This window comes from Styela clava, chromosome 12 (genome assembly GCF_964204865.1).
Source record: "Styela clava chromosome 12, kaStyClav1.hap1.2, whole genome shotgun sequence".
In the NCBI taxonomy this organism is placed as follows: Eukaryota; Metazoa; Chordata; class Ascidiacea; order Stolidobranchia; family Styelidae; genus Styela; species Styela clava.
In genome coordinates this window covers 18,079,156-18,097,705 of record NC_135261.1, presented here as the reverse complement: position 1 = coordinate 18,097,705, position 18,550 = coordinate 18,079,156, and the positions used below count along the sequence as shown (strand labels likewise).

The 18,550-nt window shown below is 33.7% G+C and overlaps 2 protein-coding genes across 6 annotated transcripts in view; both read left to right on the top strand.

Annotated features, from left to right (window-relative positions):
- Positions 1-18,550, top strand: part of LOC120329351 (TRAF3-interacting protein 1-like) — an 80,424-nt gene that overhangs the window by 11,057 nt on the left and 50,817 nt on the right. For 4 of the 5 annotated variants that reach the window (XM_078118507.1, XM_078118505.1, XM_078118506.1 and 1 more), the window contains 5 exons: positions 364-511; positions 1,429-1,575; positions 2,334-2,471; positions 3,500-3,585; positions 4,238-5,164. In XM_078118507.1, the coding sequence (XP_077974633.1) occupies positions 364-511; positions 1,429-1,575; positions 2,334-2,471; positions 3,500-3,585; positions 4,238-4,397 (679 nt within the window). In that variant the 3' untranslated portion in view covers positions 4,398-5,164. Of the gene's footprint in view, positions 1-363; positions 512-1,428; positions 1,576-2,333; positions 2,472-3,499; positions 3,586-4,237; positions 5,165-18,550 lie in introns of those variants that run through there. The other variant, XR_013479582.1, reaches the window with a different exon arrangement.
- The window catches only part of LOC120329338 (insulin receptor-like), a 71,588-nt gene continuing 63,358 nt past the window's right edge, over positions 10,321-18,550 (top strand). The window contains exons 1-5 of the mRNA XM_039395937.2: positions 10,321-10,788; positions 13,025-13,148; positions 13,673-13,838; positions 14,777-14,881; positions 16,599-16,764. Of these exons, the coding sequence (XP_039251871.2) occupies positions 10,413-10,788; positions 13,025-13,148; positions 13,673-13,838; positions 14,777-14,881; positions 16,599-16,764 (937 nt within the window). The 5' untranslated portion in view covers positions 10,321-10,412. The remainder of the gene's footprint in view (positions 10,789-13,024; positions 13,149-13,672; positions 13,839-14,776; positions 14,882-16,598; positions 16,765-18,550) is intronic.

Below are 18,550 nucleotides of genomic sequence, written 5' to 3'. Positions count from 1 at the left end.
TCCTTTATTAATTTGAGTAGAATTCTTCATGAAATGCATTTGTATGTGGCACTGTTGGCTCGTGTCACTATTATCCAATACTCAAAATGACTCGAGTCATTAAATGAACCTACTCAGACCCATATTCAACTAACCATGATAACTAACTCAGTGATTTAATTGATTTGAGACACTGATACCTCGTGAATCTACATGACTTGCAACCCTTGGTTTATGAACTTACACTACCTAACACTACTGTGTAGTACAACTGCTATGTAGTACAAAAATTGCTCCTTTTACATTATTGACAGCAATTTACAAAAAAGATTTGTAGATGGAATTCTGGATATGATATCACATCAATATCACTCTTTTTTCTAGAATGGAAAGTGCAGGTCGACAAAGAACTGCTCCCATTATTGTAGATCGGGGAAGTCGTCCTGCAGGAGAAGGAATGTCTTCCAGTGAAGATGAAGATGAACAATTTCTGGTACAAGAAGAAGATGTTCAACCACCAGAGATGGGAAAGGTGGATTTTATATTTGTATAGCTTGTGTTAGGGTTCACAGGTTCGAATCCAGCCTGGGATAAATATTTGCGAGAGGATTGCTGGACTCCTCGCTGACCAGGGTGGTTCATGTACATTCAGTTACGGCTTCCTCCACCAATGAGTCCATGTATATGAAAAAAATAACCGTTTTGCTATACCAAAAACAGAAATGGGTGAGATAGCTGAACAAGAACCAACATCGTCTCATCGGCTTTTCTCTTACCAGAAACAAACATGAAAATTCTATAAGATTTCATTAACATATAAAATTACTTTCGATTAAAATTTTATCATTTGATTTCATTTCTCTAATTCTTGTTAATATTAAATCAATTAGACCTGAAAATATTCAATCCTTTTCATATGGACAGTGGATGAAAGGAAATCAATATGGCGACTTAATCATATGGCAGGTCGCTGTCCATTGTCCGGTTACAAGTCCATGTCGGGTATTGGAATAGTTAACCAGTTATTTGTCTCAGATGCATGGACTTGATGGTTGAGGAAGCCATATTCGACCAGCGGTTATATGAACAACCATATGATAACAAGGAGTCCAGCAGCCCTTTTGCACATAATTATCCCCTCAGGGTCCAAATCTCCACAGGGTAATCAGAGTTTTGTTAATTCCGATGAATTTCATACTCAAAGTACTCCTGAAGTATGCGCACCTAGTTGTCGCACAACCTGAACCCTGACCTGGTACACAACTTGAGTTCAGGTTGTGCCCCATCTGGGTGCGCATACTTCAGGAGGTCCCAAAATTTTTTAATTTGAACTGAAATCTTCAAGTTGTCTTTCTTATGTTAGTCGAGATATGATTCTTAATTATCTCATAGTCACTTTGCGCTTATATTCGACTCAGAACCCTTATAATGTTAAATTTTTATTTTTAGTTGTCTCCGATGCTGAATGGAAATGTGAACGGGGATGTAGATGAGGAAGGAGAGCATGGAGGTCTCGTCAGGAAAATTTTAGAGACAAAGAAAGAACTTGAAACATCAGCTGCAAAAGGAACCAATGCAAAGAGAAAAACGGAAATTGTGAGTTAACAAATTGCGTTGAAGTTGTTTTGAATATTCACGCCTAGAATTTTTGATTTTCAAATGTGGCTTTCCGATGCAATCTCACTTACTTATTGTGATCTCATTCTCATAGAATTCAGTTTCTAACCCCAACCCTAAGCACTGAATCGAAGCACTGATTCGAAACCACATATCGAAATATCCCGGATAATTTTTTCAAGCTTGAGAGGATTTTTCACATTTATTGTGGGAAAAGAAAACCTGATAGGACTACATTATCACATCAGTCTTTTGTCCAACTCTCAAGTTTATGTCAGATATAGGAATAGTTAATTTACCAGTTTGTTGTAACAAACGCAGAAATGTGGGTGGCATGCTGTATATCCTACTGTGGCTCACGCTTCGACGCCGTGTGTTGTTACTTCTGAGCTGGGCTTCTCCTTCGTCTCCATAGTTGTTGTTTTTGATATGACCACAACCCTAAAACAAAAATGTTGTAAAATTTCAAAAATTAAACTTTTTAATTAATATGAAAAAATAAATATTAAAAAAAAATTACTGGCAGCACTGGCTCCATCAAATATCGTAGCTTGGCTACATTTCCTACAAAATTACACAGCTCCAGCTTCGACCCTGCGACATGACCCTCATGCATGATGATCAGTGATACAATAGAAAACATATTACTAATTCAGACACAATGCGTCAACAACAATTATTTTTTGTATTTGTTCGGTTTATGATCGATGACTTTTTTTTTTAAATTTGAACACTAGGAGAGATCACCTGTTAATGAGGTTCAGCGTAGGAAAGAGAGAGAACTAGTGATGCGTGACATTGAAAAATTGAGAGGATCTGTACAAAAATTGTGCAGGAGTGCTGTACCGCTTGGAAAAATTATTGACTATATTCAAGTAAGTAAAAGAGTGTGAATAATGCGTTTAACTTAAACTTAGTTCACATGCTCGATATAAAAATATATCTTTAAGATATTTGATTTCATTTTCATTCATTTTCTAGTTTGATATTTTAATCGAAATAAACAAACTTTTGGGATCTGTAAAATGAAAATATTTATATTATATTCGGATTGTTTCAATATGTATTTTATAAATTGCTGCAAATATACTTCGCGAGTTGTTTCTGTCCCATGTATTCGATATTGCAGTCCTCTTACTTGTAGAACTGTAATCTTCCCGGTTCAGCATGTTATTCACAATTTATCACTTAATGTCGAAGGGTTTATCTCTGGACTTGCAAAAATCTAACATCCATTGGTTACAAATATATGCATTGCATTTTTCAAACGGGGCTCAATGATATCTGAGCAAGGACTCCATTGTTACGAAGTCAGATAATATAGAGTTATTTATATTTATGCCAAGGATTGGGAAGAGTAGTGTTTTTTTGTTAATCGGAAAACATAATAAAAGAAAAACGTCTCTGTATAGACTGGGAGGAAAGTTAAAAATACAGTGTAATCGTATTACGGTAAATTGCAGTGATTGGTTGAAGAAAAATTTACCCCAACCCGATATCTGGGCCATGTAAAAAACGACTTCCGAGTAATAATAATTTTAACTTCAGCCTTGACCACATAAACTTTGACGTGTGTATGCTTGGTTGACATTTTAATTTTATTTGGAAGTTTTAGGTATTACCATTAGAAATTTGAAATTTCAACCTGTGAACCTCAAATATTTAATATTTATTCTTTGACATTGATTTCAGACTATGAGGAGTTTGAAAATAAGACTCGGGGGCGCAGAACCATAATTAGAAAAAAAATGCCAATCCAAAATTTCACAGCTCCAGTTGGCATCCTTGTAACCCATGTATTTTGTATTCCCTGCATAGACCTATTGCCCATTCCCATGGAAAGGTTGAAAAGACACGGTAGAACGGGATAAAAGCTTTCATAAACATATTTTTGTTTTATCAGGAAGACATGGATTCGATGCAGAATGAATTAATTCAATGGAAAAAGGAGAATAAACAACATGCTGCTAAACTCAAAGAGGAAGAAAGGTATTGTCGTATCCTGTTATTCATATTTAGTTCTATTCGGTTTTATTTTGTCTATTTTGTCAGGGATATGCCAATATTCAATTGGAGAATATTATCATAGGGAAGTTAAAAAACTGGCTTGTCCCAGAGTTTTGGTATAGAATCAACTAAAATAATGATGTAATCAATATCAGAGAAGATATAGAAAGGCGTTTGTTCACACTTTAGTGCATATCACATTAAGCCTGTTGTTACTCAGATTATTGGGATAGGTGGTTGAATCTGCTTGTGCTGATTGAAAGTGAAGTTAGGATACAAAAGTTTCCGACCCATGAACTAAAAAGTGGACTAGAAATTCATTGCCAAATGGATGTTTATACATAATGTTCCCATAAAAAAACAGCACCTTCCAATTACCCTGCATTGGTTCAAATTCAATGAGAAATGATGTTGTGCCAAAGGATTGCTGGACTCCATGTGCCCATGTTCCAGCTGGACTGTAACAGCTCCCGTCATCATCCAAATCCGGGCATCTAGAATGATTAGTTGGTTACCTACATTGTCTGGTGACTGGATGAAAAGTTTTTGCCTAATACATGATTTACAATTTACTTTTTTCTTCATTGTTGGATATAAAATAATGTTAACCCAAATGTAACAACCCTTTTTACAGTATCACTACCAAAACCATCGAACCGTTACAAGCAGAATTAGAAGAATTAGACCGGAACATTACTTCTCAACTAGACATGATTGCAGCCAGCAAGTGCAATGTTATTCGAAATCAGGAAAAAATTGATAAAATGGTTGCCGGTGTAACTGCACAGGCTTAAGACATTCCAGATTTAATAATAATTGTTAATTTATACACTGTTAAGTGTGGTCCAAAGATCGATTGTACGATTGATGACAGTGATTCAATGGCCCGTGCTTGTTAGAATATGTCTCTTGGAAAAAGCTTGGACAATAAATTCTTCTTTTTTAACTGGTAAATTTGTTTTTCATGTTATTCTATAGTTTTCGGGATATTCATTTTTTAACTCTTACTGTATTATCCGTTTATTTTGTGTATTTTGTAATTTTCTGTAAGTTTTATATTTCGCGTTAGTTTAAAAATAGGTAATATATGTCAAGTTGCACATTTTCTTAGTTGTTATTATTTGTTGAAATATATTGTTTTTGTGTTTTTTTATTAGGTATACATGTCCAGGTATTGACATATTTAGGATGTCGTAATGGTGGCCTTGAAAATTCACAGATGAAAACAAAATTGTCACAATAATTTTGACAGCAATATTACTCTCATAAATTTGCAATATTCGAAGGTGCGAAGCTATTTATAAAATGAGAAACTAACTCTTTTGATGGCAGCTTTTCAAATTAAAAAAAAATATTTCACAATACAATTTTGACGCGATACAACACTTAAAAGTGGAATTTTAAGATGGTCAATATTGTCCCGCCATTTTTCCACCTGGCTCTGAAGTGAGCACTGCTTGATGGTTATAAATGTACTGTACTGTTATTTTGTTTACACTATATTCATGCCTAAAAGTAGAAATGGCACTGAGTTATTGGGAATAAAGTTTTATTTTTTGTACATTTGGTGTGAATTTTTCGGTATATAATAGTACAGATTGCAAATAGTGTTACATGACACTGGAAAGGCAACGAAGTAAAAGAGGGGCGCACCCTATAATGATCGCAGTGACATTCTAATTAGTGCGCAATTTAAATTTGGCAAAAAAAAGCCAAATTGGTTTGGCGAGATGAAAAGCTACCTTGAATAGCTGATTGCTTCGTAAACACTGTATGTTGGTTCTATCGTTAAACATCAAGCATTACTCCCTGTGCAAGTGAAAAATATTTGCTTGTGGGTTAGGATGGGATTTACATATTTATTTCGGCGAAGGAGAAAACCTATAAGACTAGCGTATTCCTAACGCTCAGCACGATGCGCCACACCCCCGATTCTTCATTAAAGACGCAATGTTCATCAGCAAATTTACGTTTTTTTAGAAGAGTGCATAATCCTCGAAGTTTGTAACGGTTTGTTACTTAACGTAATATAAAATTTGCAATCAGTTTGATTGATATAAATGTCTCCACCAGTATAAAACATTAAATTTACGTAGCAGTTAAAACATGTGAAATTGAATATATATAGGTATCTAAATATTGTTAATGCTATATTTTAGCTATAGTCAATCGGTGAAAATGAGCATTCGAAAACTTGACAATCCACGGAAGAATAGTTCGAGACAAAGCTGAGTTTTCTTGATACTTTGGCGGGGCACAAGAAATTGTTAACACGGACGCACACTTCAAAATGGGGTCGATTGCGATCCCGGTTCTAAATTGTCGGAGGGAATAAATATAAAATGTTTGTAGGTAACAAATTATTTATTTCATTCATGATGGACTAGAAACTGCAGTCGGTCCTTGCAGAGTGGCGAAATGGATCTAATAACATATCGTCACGCTAATAACCGAATTGCGTAAGTCATTTTTGGCGATTTTGAGTTTTTTATAAAACAGGTATTTATGTAATGCTGCGCACCTGTCTGTTAACTCAGATTTTATTTTAAGAATTCCGAAACCCCTAAAAATGGAGATTTAGTATGACATGCACATTTGTGCAATTGTTTCGTCATAATGAATTATCATTGTTCCCGCAGGACTATTGTAACGTCACAAATGCAAAATAACCTCGCCTAGGTATTTTCGAGTTTTTGCATCTCGGATTCTAGCTTAGCGCGTATTAATTTAAATTTACACTACAGTATAGGAAGACGTGCACTTGTGATATTCACTGTCCGAGTCCAATTCACCTTGGTTGGCTTTTATATTGGGTGCATTGCTGTTTTATTCTTTATATTTAATCTTAGTCTTATTTCGGTGGGTTTGCAGAACGTGTTATATTGATGAAATATATATCTTTAAACATGAAAAATAATGTAATTAAAACAGATTAGCTATTTTGGGGATTAGACATTGTAGATACTGAGAATTACATTCGTTTCTGGAATGTTCAGTTTTCAGGACTGGTGCATATAGTAAAGTTGCAAAATTGCGTATGTCCCCAAGTCAAAGACACATTTCTGCCTAAGTCACAGTGCGCCATTATGACGTCACTTAACTGCGTCATACAAATTAACTTAAATCCGGCTACGATTAAAAAAATGAACCATGGCAAATGATTGACTCTAAATGGCATACCAATATCATTAGGAAGTTTTTTACGTTTTTCTCGAAACTGCTAAAAATGACTTACGCAATTCGGTTATTAGCGTGACGATATATAATTGTAATTTGATTTTTATCAAATGATATTCATTTGTTAGTTATTTGCTATAGGCAGGGGTGGACAACCTTTTTCGGCTCGCGTGCCATAATCGACTAAATTTAACGACAAAATTCTTCCGCGTGCCGAAAAAAACAATGCTTTGCTACTTCCAAAGCAAAAATACATAATAATAAACCTTTTAAACATGTACAGACAAGTTCACTATTCAGGTAAATATGTGTCTGATTAATAGATTTGATTACTTTTATATCATTTTCTATCAGTGAGACTTATGCTGCTGCATTACCGCTGATAGAGATTTCACGCTGGGTTCATATTTTGTATCTTTCAAAGAAATACGCGAACTACTGGTTTCATCTTTCGGCTACTCCTGTTACGAGACTTAATAAATTACATAACTGAGAACAGAGATTCACAAATATATGTATATAAAAACATGGAGAGTAATGCCATTGCAAAGTTTTTAAGACACGAAAAATTTTCGGGAATTGCATCCTCGCGCAATAGTTAGTTTTCTGCACTTGTATTCCCTTCCCTAATCGCTTGTATTTCTTCCGAAATCAATTTATAACAGTAAGTTAGCAAGCATTTCTAACCAACATGATGCACAACCTCATAAATTAAGCAAAGACGAATAAAAAGGGTGGCACAGACGAACTATACGTAAGAATATAGCCAAATGGATGCTGCGCACTTCTCGACGAGAGCACACTCAGTTGTTAGTTGTTACGTCGTAATATATTTCTTTGTAGCCCTATGTCATGAAAGGACAAAACGTTTAAATAAATAACGGATTGTTAACAAACGATATTGAATAAACGAACACCTAGTTTCATCAGATAATTCAGTCTTGAAACTTTTTATTTGTAGAAGAATGATATCGTTTCCGAGGCCTCGCTCGCGTGCCCAATAAATGGGCTCGCGTGCCAAATGTGGCATGCGTGCCAGAGGTTGCCCACTAGAGGCTTTCACGGACCCCAGCTTGATTACCCCTATCACATAATATGGTCAAAGTTTACATTGTCCTGGCGAGAGAAGTCTTTTTGTTTGCAATCCGATTTCATTTCCAAGTTTATCATTTTCAATAGGATGGATATCTATACATTCTCTGCTAAGTTGTGGTTGCCATTTGTCCTGAGTTCCGGCTCCATAGCCGATGAGGTTTTGGGGTATGACCCCTAACATGATTCATCACCCCAAATACACTTGGTGGAGCGCGACTCAAAGCTGTGACATAACTATATGAGGGTTTCAAATTTTAAAATTGAATTTTTAAATATGTATATAGTGTGTATAATATTAGTTGATTAATATGAAATAGGTCGTATAAGTTGGGAAATCAAGAGTGATAAATTGAGACAGGTAGGGAAATCAAGCCAATAATCTGATGGCCTTTATTCAATCGGCGTATGAATGGTGTGAGCTTTGATTTTTGCTATTCATATCTTTATTTTCGTCTTTCAAGCAGCTTTATGGGCCTAATTAGCGACAATACTATGCTCATTAACATTGTACAATTGCAATGAAATGTTCCGTGATCTTGTCCTGCAACTCTTTACTGCATGTCCACGATATTTTAAATAAATTATGTATGGAAATTAACCGCTTGGTGGTGATGTTGAGTTCCCTGTTTAAAGAATCCATACAGGGGGTGTTTGTTATTGCGGGGTTAGAATGTTTTGCGTTATTCTCTTTAGATTCCAACATCAAACGTGATCCTACTCTTCTGCCTTTGGCGTTCTGCGATTTTATCAGGCATTTATTCCGCGAATGTCTTTCGAGAAAGGTTCGAAAACTTCTGTCATGGCGGTTTGACGTCGCTGTATGTTATTTTCGGAACTGCCAGAGGGCAATCAAACCTCCTGTCACAATTTACGATGTAACACAACGCCGGAAGTTTTTATCTTTGTTTTCCGTATATACACAACAACGTCTTGATTTTAACGATTCGGATATCGGTACGTTACCAAACTTTTAGATTCAGTCCCGTTTTCGCTTTTCTTGTCCGTGTTCCAAAGTTTAAACTGTGCACTTGGGTTAAGCGGTCGTTAACTATTCGACTATAAGTTACATTTTGCATATTTGCTAATTTGTTATTGACAGTATGAGACACGTACGCGCGCAGTCGATGTCTAGCCGCTCAATGATAAACAGTAGGCCGCCGCAAAAAGAAACGGTGTTGGCCTCTCAGGCGAACTCCTCGTAAAATCAGCGGCTCCCGTAATGCTGTAATAGGCTGTTTTGTTTGTCCGTCGAAACAACAGTATGGCCGCCATAAAGAGACAAACGGCGGTCTCGTGCTTCGTCGTATGTGTGTGAACTGTTTTTTTTTCTACGCCTGCTCACGACGCCGATGCCGTGTTATTTCATGGACTGGGTAGAAATGTTGATTGTTAAATTGCTATTTTATACCGGGGTGTAATTCAAATAAATAACACCGAAGTATAATATAATCTCACGGTTGTGACGTCATATTTTGATTACGTATTGGAAGGTGAGAGAAAGCGTGGTTTTTATGAATGGGATATCGTAGCCAGATGGAACAGGCCGGAAAGTTTTGAGCTAGACAAAAGTCTCAGTGCAGCAGTGTCTGAGTGTAGTATCGGTATCTGTGAAATATTAAAATTTTGTTGTTGTTGATTGCCCAATACTGTTATATAGTTGAGTTGATACTGACCTAACATGCACATATCATCTAATACGGTACAGTAATAAAAATACAAAAATGAGCTATTTTTAGTCTTGTTCCCAAGGAAATCACAAGGACATATTGTAGTAATGTCAGTGTCAGTTGTGATAATTTACATCTTGAAAGATTTATTGAAGTATTCAAGACTTTGCTCCATGTGTATTGCTTGTAATATTAGGATAAAATAGAATTGAGATAAAATTGTATTGCTCTATTGTCTACTAGGCCTATATAAATAAGTACTGTGGATAGTTGGACCACCAATCCACTTTCAGACTTTGCTGGATTGAGATAATTTTGATTATTAACTTTTTATTGATGAAGTCCATGAATCTGAATAAAAAAACTGGCTCATAACTGATATTATGGACTTGTATCTGAACAAGACAGCGAGAATCTGTGGTACGCCATGATTAAGCCAACTTATCCATTTTTCTCTCCCATCCCCAGGATAGAAATGATATCCTATCTGAGGTGAAATAGTAAAACAGTTTTTGTTACTGGCAACACTTTTGCCACTTTTAAGATTGGGTTAGATTAAATTGATTAGGTACTAAATTTAACTCTGATAACCCTAGAACAGAAGCTTTTAGTCATTTCCAAATACTGAAAAACGATAGCCCAATACTGCCAATACATGATTTAGATTGTCAGATTACCAGTTACTATGTTAGTTAAATCCTTAGTGATGTGGTTACATGGAGTTAAGTAGACATCTCTATTATGCCATCCTAATGAATTTTGGTATTTTATCTAAGAAACCTAGATATAAATCAAGTATGATTACTACTGCATCGTGACATTGGATTTATATGGACATAAGCAACTGAATATTGGAATAAAATACATAATATGGGAATAATTCATATAAAAGGATTTAGTCAATTATCTGCATTATCCTTGCGTCAAGTATATGGAGAGAGGAATGGTTGGAGGTTACTGACACTAGTGATATGTATTCTCTTATCAGCAAATGCAGCTGATGCAACATTTAATGATAAGCTGAAGGACATTTTATATAGTCCTGTCAGGCATGGAGAAAAAGTGGCACGTTGGAATCCTGACCCAGCGACCAAGTCGAGGGTTCGTCGAGCCCTTGCGACCACGACACCCAACCCGAACAATGATGAAAATAATTTTTATGGCATGGATTATGCCGACTCACAATGTCCAGAACACCTCAAATATGAGTTTAATGACCTCTTTGCAATGTCATATATGGGACCAGGTTAGTATATTTATTATGGGAACATAAATTAGGTTTATAGACACAGTACTTGGAGAAATGCTTTATGCATAATATGCGATAAGGCAATCAAAATCTTTTGTACTTATATGCCATTATTCATGCAATCAATGAAAATATGAAATATAATACTTTTACATGAATAAGAATATTTGCGATAAATCAAATAGGCTACCAGGAATATTTAATAGTAAAACATTTGATTTGAAGAAATCTGTTAGATTAAAAATTCTCTTCTTTCAAAAAACTTGAAGTTGTTTCCAAGACAAATTGAAAACAAGTTTTATTCAACTTCTAATATTACAAAGCAGTATTGAGGCATAAGAGGTCAAAGCAAAGTTCCTCCAATATCTTAGACTTCAGTATCATAAAAAGCGATAATCTATGACCCTAATCCAAAATACAGACGTAGGTTCCTCAACACTGACTCTACTTTTTCGTTCTTCATAGGGAGTTTGGTTTCAGACAATCTTTTTGTGTGATGTGTTATCAATCATGCTGTCACTCTGAACAAGGCCTTGTATTTGTATCCACTGACATCCTAAGGAGGTACTATTTTTTGAAAGATCAATTATTTGACATTGCCGACTGAATTCATAAAATCCTGGGTGGGTTAGGGGGAAATGAGGAATGAACCCCAGATATTTAACCGTAGCCAACATACCTAGTTATTTTGATTCTTCGTAACTATGGTTCTATAATCCTTGCTGTTTGGTTAAGTGTGTCTTATTTTGTTGCTCTATGTCCAATATTTAACATATTGTTTTTTCAAAATAATATAATTTTTTGTATTATAAGTATAAGTATTGTAAAAGTGTATAAACAAATACAGCCGATTCTACAAGCTTATAATGTTCTCGGATCTTTTAGTTCATATTTTTCCTGTCTCTGTTTACGTTATTTGTTGAGTCGGTAATAAAGGATCTTCATCTAGTGTTATTACACACAACACCCTATCCTATCTATCTTTTGCACAGTTTGAATAGTTTATATTGTGTACATCTGGTAAATATGTGATACAATTATTCCAACAAACTAAACAATATTAGTGAAACTATACCTGTATAAAGTAATATATTTATATTGCTTCTCCGGCATGAAGAGGTTGCACTAAGAAATCAACCTGATTAATAAAGATAAATAATTTGATTTAGTTTCTGAGAAACGACTTAACTTAAGATTAACAACCCATGTTATTAATATTATTATTATTACTGTCGATCACGCTTGATAGTTATCCGACATAATGTCGTTCGGCAGATTAGTGTTAAATTTTTAAATGGGCATAATCGTATATTATCAAAATAAGTCAATATGCCAGTTTTCTGTATTTTTAAAAACAGTGATATAGATCAATAACATTTGAAGAATGTAATAAAAAAAGCATCTTATATTAATTATGATAAATTAGTCATTGTACTGGCCAAGAAAGCTTCTAAAGTATGGTTAATCCATCTATCAAAGCATCTAAAAATTATGAAGATATTTTGAATACTCGAACCTGACAAAAATAGTAAAATAATCGTTCTGCTACACGTGCAGATTATTCCTCCAAAATTCTTTAGTTTTAGACTTTTAGCTTTTGAAAATTGTCATGGAAACAATGAATCACTGGTTTAATTAGGGTTTCCCAAAGTGGGGTTCGCTTACCCGAGGGGGGGTTCGTGATGACTGCACACGGGGTCCGCAACGATGTGAAAAGAGTCAGATCGATCTTTAGTGATTTATTTCAATCAAAAGTCATTGCATCTTTTTGGTTGATCGTGGCAGACAAATATCCATGGCTGTCAGAAAAGGCATTCAAAAAGGTTAAGCACAGAAATTGGGACGGCGTAGAATAGGAGATCCGTCAAAAATAAAATTCACAAACAGGGGTCCGCGGCACATAAAGTTTGGGAAGCACTGGGTTAAATTAATTTGAATGAAAAACAGCATATCAAATATTTCAACTAATAAACAATATGAATTTTGTTTTATATTTCTCACATTTTCAGTTTTTAGGTTTTTGTATGATTCGTGTGAAATTAATTTATACCTGATTCATACATATCATTATCAACATTAATCTTATATCATATTGAACGCGGCCATGATTATACCATGCCATGCAGATTGATTCAGATTAAGTAATAAATATTTCCCATAAGATGAGGTGACTGACTTGTATCCCTTGTGTATTACTGGATTAATCTCATTAAGTTCTTTGCAATATTTTCAGTTTGTGACATCATCGATGCTCGTAGCGATGCAGCACATATGAAAGATCTAGAAAATTGTACCATCGTTAATGGTTTTGTTCACCTGGTGTTTATGCATGACTTAAAAGAGAAAGATTTAAAAAAGTGAGCGTAAATTTTTGTTTGTCATCATTAGATATAATAGTTGATATATCGTTACTCCTGTAATATGTGTACCAGATTAGGGTCAGGCCATAATTTCATTTCAATTTTCCTTATTTTAGTTCTATTATGAGTTCGGGACTGTCTGTGATAGCAAAGTGAATATACCCTTTACCCAAAGGTTTCAGTCTCTTTACACAACTTGATGTAAAGTAGGCAAACAAAATTAGTTACCTCCATATTAATACACAAACTTCTGGAGCGCCGATATATCTACCATATAGCAAATATATTTGCTATTTAATAGTAGTTATCATGAAAAATCTTTTCAAGTTATTAAACAATAAAATTCATCATAATGATACCGAATGCTGGGTTCATCTTGTCAAACTACTATGACAAGTCATTTTCAACTGGACACTTATTAAAAAAACAAACATTGGTTTTAAGGAGTATATCATTCATCTGAATTGAAACTCAGTGTTATCAATATATTTGTTGTTATTTTATTATTGTTTTACTTCTAGATATCGTTTTCCAAAACTTCGTGTTATAACTCATTACCTTCTCGTCTTTCGAATGTACAATCTTCGTACACTACGATATATGTTTCCTAACTTAGCTGTGATTGGTGGACAAGAAACACTGAAAGGCTACTCACTCGTATTATTTGAAAATCCGCACATGACAGAAGTAAGTCTGATATAAGCATTTGGATATAAAGAAATTGCATCATTTTTTTATCCAGTTGTTGCAATTCTAAAATTCACCTTAATTTAAAATTTTACAGGTTGCAGGTCATGCGAGTTCTCTCGCATTTGTTTTGTTTTTAATCCATCTGCATTGAATCATTGTGTATCCACGCTGTAGCATCGACTTGTTTTTTCCTCTCTGCATGTGATAATAGTTCGTGTTAAAGTGTGATTCATTCTTAGCGGCTGGTAAATTTGTCAGACGCATCGTTTGCATAAAAACAAAAACAAATATTCAGCTTATACCATAGTGAAGAAAACATATTGAAATCAATTTTTTACCTGTGTTTATTGTTCATGCCATGATGTTTTTTTTGAGAATTATCCTAACTACGGTAATAAATGACAGTTGTGAAGATTTGACTGCTTTTTTATATAAAATAAAATTTGTAAATTATTAGAATATCATTGAAAATTGTGGTACTTATTTGAAAAGTCATAAATGCTTGGTTTTATTTTGTTCACCTGATGACAAATTTGAATTTTTTTTTATCCGAGCTCTCCTTCCTAATCTATTTTTGAATGTCCCATGTGTTATTGAACTTCATATGAGTAACAACCTCAAATTTCGATGGAATCTTGGCACAAATAATAAAATGATTCATTAGGCTATAGTTAATCTTAATTTGATTAAATCTCTTACCGATCTTTATTACCACCGCGACCTTATTAACTGGGAAAAATTACTTTATAGAATGTGTGTACATAAACTAAAAAACTGTATATGTTATGATTTTAATAAATCATATTGACAAATTCAGCATGTTTAGTGTTTCAATTTTTCGCAATGTTAAAATTTTTTTTTTTTTCGAATTTTTCATATTAAAATCACACTAGAATAAAAATACTGTTTGAAAATTTTTTTATTTTTTATTTCAGATCGGACTCGGCAGTCTTCAATTTATCAACAAAGGGGGAGTTCGTATACAAAAGAATAGTAAATTGTGTTATTTATCAACCATCGATTGGCAAAGATTAGGAAGTGTAAGTATTATGGATTTGTTCAAATCTGTGTATATCCAAGTGCATATTATGTAATTTGATCTCTCATTATCATATTATGTTTTCGTATCATAATATCTATAATAAGTTTACCAAGAATTCACTAGTGTTCGTGAAATGACTATCATGTAATCATGTAACGTAAATATATTGCTTATATAACCATTATGAATAATTAATTTAATAGGAAAAAAGTCAGTCAACAATTGTTTTTGATAAGATTTCACTGTAATTCCTAATATTTAATTTGTTTTGACATAAAATACTAAAAACTTGTTACTGGTTCAAATTGGTTTGCCCGATTCAATATTAAATTTCATTACATTGAATCAATTTATGCAGTTTCATAAAGTATTGAACTTTTTTCAAATTGCAAAGGGAAATTACCGATACCAGATATAGTCTGTTGGCCCCAACAGCTGTATTAAATAAGTAAAAAATTGAATAAATATTAATTAAAATAAAACAAACCTGGTTAAGATATATTGAGAACTGACTTCATAACGAAATTGAAAATTGTAACTGGGATTAATAAACTCTTTGTAATTTTCTTTTAAATCAAAAATATATTTTCATCCTGAATTAAGTTTGGCGCAAAAACATAGGTTTTTAATAAATTTTTGACCTGATGAATTTATGTTTTCTTATTACTTGTCAAAAATGAAAAAAAAAAAATGATGTAGATGAATATCATAGGTATACGTAGTGATGTAAGAATGTAGCGTGAATGACGGTGTTACTCTAGCAGAAATCCACTAACAGGTTTTTTGTTCAATTCCTTGTAATGGAAGTGTTATTTACCACAATTCGTCATCGTCATATGAAAATTGTATGTGTAATTTAAGCATGTGGTACGAAACTATTAATTATCAGCTTCATGATCTGTGTATTATCTCACATACTGTCTTGTTTTATCTGAAAGTTTTTTGCTAATTTTTTTTTTTCTCCATTTTACAATCAAATGTAGAAAAACAGCTCATTGATTGGGATTTCTGTTTGTGTATGATTATTTCAAAATATTATTTGGGACTGCCAGCTACTTAGGCACACCTAATCCCTGTGTTGTGTTAGAAAACAAAAACTAATTAGCAATGACAATTTTAAATGGTTTAAAATCTCCTCTTTAAGATAATTTCAATCTCTAATGTTAAGCTACCTCAATGTATGTTATTATTAATAGGACTGATTCAACTTTTTCAAAATTTTGACCTTGACAAACAGGTGTTACTAGCTACTTATTTCGTGGAAGCGGTGGCCTACGGGTTAAAACATTAAACTTGGCTATGATGGAATCATAGATAACAATCTCATGCTCATTTCCCATGCCCACCGCACCAACTGTGTGTAATTAGAAATACAGAATTGAAAAGATCGCAGTGCTTCCGAAACGAAAAGTAACTTATTGCCTATCAGTGGCTGTGTGTTTAGAGCAGGGGCGGGCGATTACTTAACGTTTATATAATAAGAAGAAGCACAATGTAACAATCAGGGTCATTATGACGTTATTTTCATCAATATTTTCAATGGGAATTTATATCCATAAAAACCATTGTCGTAATTTCAGCAGTCACAAGTGGGCAGGATGAAACACCTTGGAGAGCCGAATCGGGCCTTTATTTGCCCACCCTTGGTGTAAGGCCTTATTCATAGTGCATAACTACGAAATCACAGTCATTTATACATTCTCTTCTTTTTACAGTATCGATCAAAAATATCGAATGGTACTGATAAACTCACCCAAGATCAAGTCGTTTTGAAGGAGAATCAAGAACCGAGTCAGTGTGTCGACCAGTGCGGTCCGAACAGCGGATGCGATAAAGTCGATGGAAGGGAATTATGTTGGGGACTTGGTTCATGCCAAAAACGTAAGCGTTAAATTTTTATTGAATGATGTTTTATTAGATTTTATGTGAAAGAAGTTTTGAGTTTAATTACCATTAGTTGGTTCGGAACACTTGCCAGGAAAATTACTATTTGATAATAAAGAAATTACTGAGCAATAGATATGTTATTATTTCAATATTTATGCTAATTCTGATTTGTTAAAATATTTGAGAATTAGTGTTATTTTTATGTTATTAATTTACTGTTTTGTTAAATATGGAGTAGCATTTAGCATGTATAATAAAGAAGAATCAGTGCAGAAATATAGCAGAATATTATAGCTGAATGAAAACATTTTTCAGTAATACCATGGAATGAGTGTCCAAAACGAATCGAATCTATTCAAAAACAGTTATATTCAACATCTCAAATTCTCGATTTTAAGTATACGGTAAATAAAGTAGTTTCATTCAGAGCATTTGAAGTCTCACAGACAGTATTCCCATAGAGACGACCTTCAGGAAAAAATTATAAAATCTAGAAAAAAAAAATCATTTTCAAAATACCTCATTTATTGAATACTAAATAAGATGTGAATTACGGTAACATTTAGCTACACCACAAAGATATACATTATGTACTATTTTGTATCACAAGTTTGTCAGTTTAATTATCTACCTGTCTGTCAGTAAAGAAAAGTTGTTATTCTGGGTATTTAAGCATAATCACTTATTATTTTCGTCATAGATTTTTATTACATTGTTACCTTACTTTAGAAGTACTATGTTATATTAAGTATTTTGTAATGGTAGCACTGTACTTTTTTTTATTCAACTCTGACATGGTTTATTCTATTGAAATATGATATGTGTATTTGAAATATTTTTTTTTTGTAGAATCTATTTCAAATTAAAAAAGGTATGGCATGGGATACAGTGCATATGTTAAGTTGACTTCTTTTTGTGTTTTAGCTTGACAAAAATATTCATTTAGATTTACCCGATAACATAATTACGAAATGATGCATTTTATGAACTTTAATAATTGAATTGTTGGTTGGTATCATCACTGTCCTTGTAAGCTACTGTTTATTCTTACTTCAACACACTGATTACTAAGTTGAAATGGGTTTTTAAATTGGCTGTCAATTGAAATTTGTTTTCAACTGGCCTTTGTATAACGTAGTATGTGTACCAGGTTAGGGTTAGGCCATAATTTCAAATACAAATACGGGAGTCACTTGGCTAGTCCCCGAACTCGTAATAGAACTGAAATAAGGAAAATTGGAATAAAATTATGACCTAACCCTAACCTGGTACACATACTATGTTCAGATATCTGCCATCTTGGTTCACATACTACAGAAGCGACAAAAGAAATATAAATATATAGGGTTAATTCTGGCCAGCCATGTTGCTGCTTAAAAACGGTGTAATATAAATGTTTATATGCTGTCAGTGTATGGTATTACTTTCAGTAATATAAGATTGCAAAGTGCAAAAAAGTTTGTTGCCGAATTATGTCAATGATGTGGTTTTCTATGCTTTGAATTGCGTCTCTTGACCTGAAACTATTTCCTGATTTTTCTTCCTGATCCATATTCATTCTGATGACTGAAAGTCTCATGATGGTGACTTGAAAATATAATTGACACAAATTCAGCAATCCGATTGTTCCATTTCACTGAATATCAGGGTTTGCAAGTACATAAAATTTTAAAACTTGTATACAGGTAATCTGATCCTAATTTCGTGAATCCAAGAAAAATATTTGACACGTGTTTATGCTTGTTCGGGTATAATTCATTGATCATTTAGTCAAATATCA